Source organism: Euprymna scolopes, chromosome 22, assembly GCF_053919585.1.
Source record: "Euprymna scolopes isolate OS-2025 chromosome 22, ASM5391958v1, whole genome shotgun sequence".
Lineage (NCBI taxonomy): Eukaryota > Metazoa > Mollusca > Cephalopoda > Sepiida > Sepiolidae > Euprymna > Euprymna scolopes.
Genome location: NC_136503.1, coordinates 7,678,156 through 7,689,233, shown reverse-complemented (window position 1 = coordinate 7,689,233; position 11,078 = coordinate 7,678,156). Strand labels below are relative to the sequence as shown.

Genomic DNA, 11,078 nt, shown 5'->3' with positions numbered 1-11,078 from the left:
TGCAGTATTCATTAGATTTGGAGAATTGATAAAGCGTTATTACTTAAGGGGGCGGTTCATCAGGAATTTGTTTGTGTTGGACTTGAAGACATCCATGTTGAAATCAGGAGGGAAACAGGCAAGCGGAAGAGAGTTACACAGGCGTGCTGTTCTAAGAAAGAAGCTTTGTTCATGGAATCTACGTTTTGATTTAGGCACGGATAAAGAGTGGGGAAAATTATTGACAGTGGTTTCAGCTAGACGGGTGTTTATCGTGAAAGATTGGCGAGGGGGGGACCATAGATTGGAGCTCAGACGAGTACCTGCCATGGAAGCAACGATAAAACAAAGATAGGCTCGCAACATCTCTTCTGTGGGAGATAGGTTGCAAGGAAGAAAAAAGAGCATCCCCCATTAAACCATAAAGTCTATTTTGTACTCTGTCAAGGCAGGATAGGCTGTTTTTAGCAGCTCCTGCCCAGATGTGGCAGCAGTATTCCATCCTTGGACGTACTTGTTAATAATTGAAAAATAAACAAACGAATTACTTCGTGACTCTTCAAAATTTGAAAAGAATTTGGAAGAATCTAAACTGTCAGAAGATAATTTCTGGCTTTTAAATTCTTAGCAAATTCTCATTTCAAAGTTTTTGAAGCCATTAACATCCAATATATATTTCTTTTAAATGCAGCATTACATTAACAACAATGAGTTATAGTGAGGCGACGCTGGTGCCGTTCATCTAAACGTTCACCCTGTCTCATAATATTTCTCAGTACGAGCATTTATACTTGAGTCTTTAGGATAAGGAGTTGGACTCAGGCATCACTAGGGTACCACCAGGACATCACCAGATCTCTGTAGTAGACTTCATAAAGAAAAGACCTTTTCTGCCGACATCACAGTGGTTGGTGCTAATCGTCGTCTAACGAGACTTTGAAATACCTGAAATAAACTCTTTTCGATTCAGTAGAGGTGTGGTTGAAATTGCGCAACCCTTGCCACACGATTACATGCACAGATGCCTCTACAGGGGGTATCCATTGTCTTTCGAGACTGAACGGATGCACTGACTGACTCTTTTAAGGGTATTAATAGGAGGTTCTCTGGGTTTTTTTCCTATTGACTCTCGATATCAGGATCATAGTAAATAAATATTAATTAATAAATAATCAATTTATAAATAATAGAATCAAACTCTCTAGTAAATTGTTACCATTTTGACTTAGGGTTATTGGAAGGATTAAGGGAGTGTATGTTTTTTTGTAAGAACAATAAAATCAAACAATCTATATAATTATAAAACTCAAATAACATTGTAACGAGTGGTGTAACCCACTTTCTGGTTTATGACATCCGGTTGCGCATGCGAGCATAAACATTAACCCATAACAACGTAAACAAATAAACATAAATCGCTTCTTTTGCAGATTTTGACCTGCGCACTGAAATATTAACGTTATTATTTCGAAATTATTATTTAACATGGGAAGAGTTGGGGTGTTTTGCAACTATTCTTTATTACAACTATACTGTCGCTATTTTCTTACAACTAAGCAACTTTAACCCGTTGACAAACATAAGAACAATTGTAGTAAAGCCAAGACTACTACTACTACTACTACTACTACTACTACTACTACTACTACTTTCAATCCGTGCCTTTTCCTTCCTTCCTTCTTTTTTATTTTTTGTTTACATTTCTAGATACAAAATAGTTGTGTGAGAACGGTGAATTTGTTGACACATTTATTAATCTGTTTCAATATTAGTTTTATTTTATTTTATTTATTTAGGTTTTATTTTTTTTGCTTCAGATTTTATTAATTATTTTTTTTTAGATTTTAAGTTTCTATAACTTTGTTGAAGGATTCCAATATGAGTTTTTCATTCTTATATTTCTCATCATCGGTAGGTTAATGTGCGTTTTTGTTGCTAAATGACTTTCGTCCACGTTCGATTCGTAGTAAAATCATATTTAATTTTCGATTTTTGAGCGATTATTCGGAAAAATAGGTAACTTTACACGAATAGGGAGGATTTTTTTTCCATGTTTGAGTGATCCGTCCGTGATTTTTCATTTTACGAGTAATATATTTTCATAGAAATGTTTTTGTTATGTCAATAAAAAACTATTTTCTTTACGTCACAAGTGTCACGCTCATACATGAATTCCATAGCTAATATAACATACTGACCCAACGGGTCACGGGTAGTCTAGTATTTATTAAAAATGGTACTGAAAATGAAATTTTAAATCAAACATTAAAATAATTACGCATCCAGTATAGAATATTTCCGATACAATTGTCTTTAAAAATACAATTTAATCTACAAAAACCAGAAAAAAAATTAATATTTTCAAACTAATCATAAAAATGAAATCCGCAAAAATCCAAACAGACAATTTATACATTGGGTTAATTTTTCCTGTCGCCGCTTGGTAAATCAAGGAAAATAAACTAGTTGATAAAACGTGGCAGCCATTTGGGGAGCAATTTATTCAATATAGTCTTAAATAACTTATCGTTTGTTTTCTATATTTTTTGTAATTATTCATCGTTTATTTTGAAATTGTTTATTTAATTATTTTTGTATGTTCTCTAAATCAATACTTGCAGTATTTGATAGGATTCTGTTTAAAAAGTCTTCGCACTTGTGCAGTAGTGCGAAGGTACAACTTTTTAGGTTTTCAGTTGGGACATTTAAATAGTGCATAATAAGGGCAGAAAAGCGTACATCAGAAGCAGAAAATTCAATTTTTTGTTTCTTATATTTATTTTACTTCAATAAATCTGTAAAAAACTTCTCTCCGACCGACACTGCCCACCCCTATTTTTTTGTTGGTTAATAGTATTTGCGGGTGGGTATCCTGACAATGATTATCAAGGTTAAATTTGGCGCAAATATTTTGAGACCCCTCCCTTCACAAAATGGGGAATCTATTCCAATAGCCGTTTTTAACATGGAGAGGTTGGAGGGTGGCTATTCCGAAAGTCGTTCTTAACATGGGGGTGTCCATTCCGAGAACCGTTCTTAACATGACGATGTTGGGGATGTCTATTCCGAAAGCCGTTCTTAATATGAGGAGATTGGAAGTCGGGCGTACTTTAATTTTTTACGAGGGGGGGCATGCTTTCACCATGGCAATGCCGGGTAACGGGTCCTGCTAGTTCAGCTTCGGTATAAATCGAACCGTATGACTTTCTTTTCTGTTTTAAATGTAATTTTAAAGTTTTAGAAAACTTCAAAAACAAAAACAAAAGCAAAAACCTATCATTCACTATCGATATCTTAACTTTTGGATACATCTCGAGTACACCAAAGTGTATGACGTCATTTTCACTCGAACAGGCCTGCTTAAGGACATCCGTGCCTCTGTACACTAGTAAGTAAACGTTATCGTTGTAATTAAATTTACCTTTCAAAATCACAGAAATATTGATAATTTTGTAAAAAACAAAACAACAATAATAAAAAATGATGATGATGATGATGATGATGATGATGATGATGATGATGATGATGATGATGATTCATATTAATTAGCACTTATAACATTTTGGACAAATATGTTTTGGAGGTGGGAGTTTGCAATACACCTTCACCTCGGCTGACAAACTTTTTTCTTTAATGTTGTTCGTAACTCCGATTTGTTTGTAAAGTGAAACTAATTTTTAAATCAGAAAGTAAAAGCGATCCTGAACATGAAACGATGTTTTTTTTTGTTGTTCTTTTGTGTTTTTGTTTGTGTGTGTGTGTGTGTGTGTGTGTGTGTGTGTGTGTGTCTGTGTGTCTGTGTGTGTGTCTGTGTGTCTGTGTGTGTCTGTGTGCGTGTGTGTCTGTGTGTGTTTAAATGCCCAACAACAAAATAAATATGCATACACAATAATGAAGATAATAATGAATTAACAAAAATCACAATCTTTGAGTAAAAAATCATGTTTAAGTAATTCATTCAAAATTTAAAAAAAAATGAAATTTTTTTCGTCCGTTTGCGAAACGTCCGTAAGTCAATTTGTCCGCTTACCCGTATTTTCTCAGCAAACACGATCTTACTAAACTCCACACATCATCGTCATCATCATCATCATCATCCATGATAATGATGATGATCATTATCATATCTCTCCCTCTCTGTCTCTCTCTCTCTCTTCCTCTCTTTCTCACTCTCTTTCGAGCTAAACATTCTGCTTTATCAGGCTACTACTACTACTACTACTACTACTACTACTACTACAGAATTGGCCTTATTCGCGCTTCTTGTTCACTCTTGTTCTTTCATGCAACGAAGCAATAAAAAATAAATATACAAATACAACCGATATAAACAATTTAATAATCAGTAAATATATATATATATATATATAAATATATATATATATACGTACATATATAAGAGGAAAAAAGAAAAAGGGAAAAAGAATGTAAAGAAAAGAAAAAGAAAGAGAAAAAAGAAAGAGAAAAAGAAAATAAACAGGGAAAAAAGAAAAGAAAAGAAAAACGAGAAGGAGAAAAAGAAAATAAACAGGGAAAAATAAAAGAAAAGTAAAAAAGAGAAAGAGAGAAAGAAGAAAAAAGAAAAGAAAAGGGGAAAAAGTAAAAAACAAAAAGAAAAAGAGAAAACAAAAATGTCTCACAGAAATGGTTAAAAGTTTCAAATAAAAAATAGAATTACTTTTTTATAATAACGCGGCATTTTTAAAGAATGGAAAAAAAAAGGAATTGTTTCGAATACAACACAATTCCAATTGAGGGAAGGGAAAATAATTATTGCATGAAGTTGTAAAAATAAAATTAAAAAAAAATAAAAACCCTGACGAAACTTAAAATTGAGCCTGATTGAAAAAAAAAAAAAAAAAAAAAGAATTACCGCTCGAGAAATGAGTTCACGTTCCCCACATTCGACCCACTCACCGACATTGCGATAATTGATTTTACTTACTATCAGGTGTGGATTATTTGCCGGGCATCTCTCTAGCAAAGTTCTGGGCGTATGCGTATCACCTCAGGTGCGAGAGGTAAGTCAAGCTGTGCATATTCAATTGTTTAATCCTTAATGAATGCGTTCGACGTACGCGAACGCAAAGTTGAAATTTCATTTGTAAAGCGGATAAATAAACGTGTTTTATTTTATTGATTAAAAATGTTTTGGGCTCAATTTTAAAGGGTGTTTTTTTTATATAAGCGGTGAAATTTCAATCATAATAAATCACAGAAAATAATATTATTACACAAACCTGCGGTTTATTCCAAAGATTAATTTTTACATTCATATTTTAAATACAATTTCTCTCATATGACCCCCCTCCACCGCGACACACGCGTGTATGCATACAATTGTCACAAACTTTACGCATTAAATCAGGCTGTATTTCACATTTCAGTAATAATGCGTCGAATTCTGTCTTCCAAGTGGTCTATTGAGTCTGGTTAATCAGCGTAGACATGGGACTTTACATATCTTAAAGAAAATAATCTAATGGGGGTTAAATTGCATGAACGAGTCGGCTAGTTGAGTAGACAGGTCTGTTTCGTGAAATTACTCGTTCATCAAATGCTTTTCTCAGTAACTGATCATATAATTTGCAATTTATAAACGCTGCTAGGGTCTCATTCTCTTTATGATGGATTGCTAAACCAAGCTGAACTAAAAATAACCGATAGTTGCCAAATCTGTAATTATGGGAAATAGAGATTTTGTTGTAAATTAAGATTCGCCTCCTCAAATAAAAAAAAGATCGTTGGATTTTCTTACCGATTTCGGTGGTTTTTCTATTTAAACCGTAAAACAGTAAAAAAAAAAAAAAAAAAAAAAAAAAAAAAAAACTTTTATTGCAATAAAAAAAATATTTTTAATGCAAAAGAATCAGAAAACAAAACACAAATAAAACACAAGCACAAAACACGCAATGGCCGCCAGCGATGAAAATATCGAATTTGAATTATTTTTACGCGCCTAAAAACTTAGATTGAAAATTTATATCAAGTTAATCAATATGATTTAAGACCAACAATTAATGTCATTAATTTTTTTTCTTATGTGTGTGTGTGGGGGGGGGGGGTTAAATAAAGGCAAACGATTCTTCAACTCTTTCTCCCTTTTATATTCATAAGAAATCACAGATTTATGGCCTTTTTTTTTTTTTTTTTTTTTACATGTAAACAAACTAAATGCTGCGTATTAAATTAAAAAATTAAATAAATTAAATTCAAGTTACCATTGATTCCACCCCTAGCGCCATAAACGGAAGAAAAATAAAACAAACAACAAAAATGAACCGTATTTTACAAAAAAACACATAAACGAAACTATAAACACTTCGGAAATACTTGGAAAATTATACAAAAAGAAATAAAATAAAAAATAAAAAAACTTTAGACTTTCAAATGAGGGGAATATAACCTCAAATGATCACACAGTTCTTCTTTGCCACATAGCGCAGAAGAACGAGTAACCATTTTTGTAATTCAAAATTGTCTGCCATCTAGAAACGATGTGTGGTCAAGAACTGAACATAACATCGGTCCCACGATGTGTGGTCAAATGCTAAGTGACCTATGATATTTTCTGGTCAGGAAGTGGGAGATCATCTTACGTTTTTATTTATATAGTAAAGCAAACCCACATGCTAAATCTAATTGATTTTATTTATTTATTTATTTTTTAACAATTTCCAAAATGTTGACGTGTATTCGCACGAATAGTCTTCTTGAATTTTTCGTTGACAGCTGGGGGTCAGAAAAAGCAAACAAACTTTTTCTAAAGTGATTTTGAAGCGTTTAAACTGTTAAGTCGCCAGACATTTTCTATTTATAATTTAAATTTATGCGTTAAAGTCAATTATTATGGCTCTTTTGTGCTTCTAGATTCTCCAACATACAATTCGTAAAGAGCGCCACTATTCTAGAAAAGAGCTGTCGTAATTTCTCGATAGAATTAAAGTTACAAAAAGAAAACCTCAATTTTCGCCGTGCACGCTGCACGCACCTGTCGTTTTTGTAGAATAACACATCACAACGAATGCCATTTTTTTTCAATTACTATAACTGCACTGAAACGAAATGCGCGTCTTTTCTCCTAATTCATTTTATACGAAGTGTTACAAACTAGCAAATAAAGAAAATATTTTCACTTCGAAACATTTATTGAATAACGCAAATGAAAGTTGTTTTTCGATGCTATTAACATTGCATAATCGCAGCAGCAGCGATTGTTTTGTTAACGTCAACGAAAAAAAAATCAAACATTATTCACTTCGCTTGTTTTTTATTAGGACAAGCAAAGCACATGTGCCATGTTGGGGTTCGCGTTAGAGTACAAACGCTAAAAAAAAAAGGAAAAACGGGAAAGATGTCTTATTTGGACTATTCATCGTGGCTGATGTTTCGGCCGATTTAATTCCTGGCCTTCTTCAGGCGCTTCTTTTCGATCTTAGAAATCTTCCAGGTTCTATTTACTTATAAGCCTCACGAGGGCAGAGTAAGACACAACGCCAGTTTTTGATGTGGGGGAAAAATCAGTTACCCCCAAAAGAGGCACTCTAGGGTGGGACAAAAATTTAAATTTCCTCAGTCGAGAAAGATTTCTCTTTTGCTTATCGAGGACAGAAAAGATGAAGTATGGTGTCAGATTCTTTGGTCCTTACCAAAAGGCCAACGAAGATCGGGCATTTGTGCAGTTTAACATCCCCAAGCAAATTTAGAAAGCCATTCTGAACATAGGGAGAGGGGGGCTTTGAAGAGGTACCCCGGCTTGAGACAGCAATAAAAATCGCCAAAAAAGATACATTTCTTACTACAGACGATAATAAAAAAAAAAGAATGATAAAAATAAACACCTTTATACAGTGACGTGCAAAGAACGTTTTTTCAAGTGTTCAACTGCTCAAGTGAAAAAAAAAGAAAAACAAACAAAAACAAAACAAAAAAAACCCAACAAAAATATAGTACTGAACATCGTCTCGGTTGAGCTGGAGCACAAGCCTATATATAATACATTCATCTGGAAAAGGTATTTTTAAAATAGAAGTAAAAGAGGCAGGTGCTTGGACACCCCGTAGAACCCCCCCCCCCTCTACACATCTCTACTTCTACCCAGTAATGACTGACAGAACAAGAACAATTTACCACCGTGATGGTTGATTTCGAATTCCGTACAGGATCCTCTAGATAGTTTTCAAGTTCGAGTAGGAGGTTTCCTAGTTAAAAAATCCATCTGAAGAAGGTCGGGGGATTACATTGGCCGCAACATTGTGAATGTATAAACCAAGATGTGAACAAGTCGGAAGAATTCAAATAATATACGTTATCAATCCTCATCTAAAAAAAATTCTGACAACAATAAAGATATTATTCTTTAAAAAATACGGACGGTTTTTTTAGAAAGATTTTTTTCTCTCCATTATTCAATACGATGGGTTCATTCACGGCTACCACATTGCATAGAGTGGTCGTTGCGAATATATCCATTTTTTTTGGGGGGGGGGGGGGGACAACTAACCCTAGATCCCTAGTACATTTTTTTTAATCGAATGTTTTGTTTTAAAATATTCAGAAGCGCCAAATTTTCAGATTGTAACGCTACTGGATAATTTTTACCCTTTGCCCCCGCACTTTCAACAGTAAAAGGCGTGTGATTCTATATTTTGTGGCGACAACCTGGAAATATCTGCTTAATTTTTAAATAAATATTTTAAACGAAAAGTGTGCTTAAACTATTCCAGTAAATAATTAAAAATAAAAAGAGCAAACATATGTACAGAGGGCAACCCGGATATGAGAGACTCCTTCTCCGGTTCCTACAGTTCTCTTATATGAGGTTTACACCAGAGAAAATATCTCTTATATCCGTTTTTCTTATATTCGGGGTCACTTATATCGTGGCCTTATCCGGGTTACACTGTAGTACAATTTGTTGCGCGCGTGTGTGCAGAAGGGAGGCCTCCATGTCCGACCGCCCCTTACGAACGTTCTAACTTGTTATCACCTGTAGTAGGGTCAATCTTTAACATTTTGGGTATGTTTTAAAATATCCCCATCCAAAAATGAAAAACTAATCAACAAATAAATGTTACCAAAGGCAATATTAATATCTTCTACTTATTTTGTTTTAACTTATTTTAAAGTGAGATATATATATATATATATATATATATATATATATATATATATATATATATATATATATATATATATATATATATATATATACTTGGAAACAAACGTGGTGACAAGCCTGTTGGATTAGAACGGAAAAAAAAACATTGTTAAATCCATTTGAACCCTCGATAATCGCTCACAAATCGAAAGATAAATGAAATAAATTCAATAAATGTTACTAATTGTGCGAAAATATAATGTTCTGCCAATATTTTGTCTAATTTTCGATTTTGGGGCGATTATTGAGGGACTAAATAGGCAAACCGCTAATTTTTTGTCATAACTCAACACATCGGCACGGCAGTACGGCACTTACATATATATATATATATATATATATATATATATATATATATATATATATATATATATATATATATATATATATATATATATATATATATATAAATTGATTCCAATTTACATTTTTTCAAGTTTCCTTTGTAAGTCAAAAGTAATTTTTGATGCCCCACCCGAAGTGCTCTTGTTTGTGATCTTAAAAGTTTACCGTAACGAAGAATTTGTCTTACGAAGAATTTAGTCCACGGACAATTTGGCTAGCGGATATTTTAACAGAAAATATTTTCATCTTGGACATTGGACAACTATTTTTTGTTTTTTTTTCGGGAGAAAAATATTTGAGTCGATATTTTTTTCAAGATTTGGCCAAATATTTTTTAATTAAATTTTATAACATTAATAAGTTCATTTGAAATATTTATTGATATCTGTTGACCTTCTTATAAAAATTGTTTATTACTTAAGCTTTACACGTTTTTTGTTGTTGTTACGCCTGAACTAAATTTAGGAATTTGCCACACACAACAACACAGAATAAGGATGGAACACTGCAACCAAATAATTTTATTAATGACAGATTTTTTTTTTTTTAATTTATTAATGTTTTATTTTATTCTTACATGAATTTAATTCCTATTTCTCAGAAGGGGAAGAAAGTTTTAAAAAGTTTTGAAATTTGAAAATCATTTATATTTAAATTTAAAGTTATATGCGTATTTGCCAAGGAAAAAGAAACAAATATAATTAAGAGGTGAAAAGTGTAGTATCTATCCTGATGCTGCATTGCTGCACACCATGTCCTCGGTCAGTAAAGGAGAAATCATGCTAGACTAAGGCAATTTTTATTTTCTCTTTTGGAAAGTTCGATTTCCATACATTAAAACCTGACCTAAGTAAGTAGGAACGTGAGTGTTTAAAATAAATAAATAAATAAATAATAATAATAATAATAATAATAATAATAATAATAATAATAATAATATTAATAACAACAACAACAACAACAATAACAGGGTTTAATTCTTCGTGGTGTTAATATTTGGAGGTGTGGGGTGGGGGGTGTAAAAATATCCAGTAGTCAAACTTTCCGCCAGTCAACTCCTCTTATGGACTTCGCGTTTTTTTAAATTATTTATTTATTTATTTATTTATTTTGCGTATCTGGGAAGTTAATACCGTTATTACAACTCTAACTCTGTCCCGTGGGGAGGCATAGTAAATAGGTACAACTACAACAACAATTACTATAGCTACTACTACTACTACTACTACTACTACTACTAGATCCACGTGTCATTGCGAAAATAATGAAAATGACAAACAGGCCGATTTCGCCATCCCCATAAAAGATGCTTCTTTTATCAGTAAACGAACCGTGGCCATTTATTGACCCAGGAACCTTTTTTTCTCCCCCCCCCCCACACCTTATTTATTATTCAATTCGATTCATAGGCAGCCAAACAAACAGAGATCCGGAACATTCAGCGCAATTTCCAGGTCAGGATGAAATTCAAACATGCAAGTGTGATGAGGATTACTCATCTTTTGTATTTTTTTTTTTCTTTATCCGAGTTTAAGTGCAGAACATGACTAAAAAAAAAAAGACATAAATAAATAAATAAATAAAAAGAAATAAA

General features: G+C 32.8%; 1 protein-coding gene across 1 annotated transcript in view; it reads left to right on the top strand.

Moving 5' to 3' along the window:
* Positions 1–4,244: 4,244 nt before the first annotated feature.
* LOC145243876 (solute carrier organic anion transporter family member 4A1-like) overlaps positions 4,245–11,078 on the top strand; it is a 297,463-nt gene continuing 290,629 nt past the window's right edge. Inside the window, exon 1 of the mRNA XM_080106950.1 lies at positions 4,245–5,000. Coding sequence (XP_079963076.1) covers positions 4,976–5,000 — 25 coding nt within the window. The 5' untranslated portion in view covers positions 4,245–4,975. The remainder of the gene's footprint in view (positions 5,001–11,078) is intronic.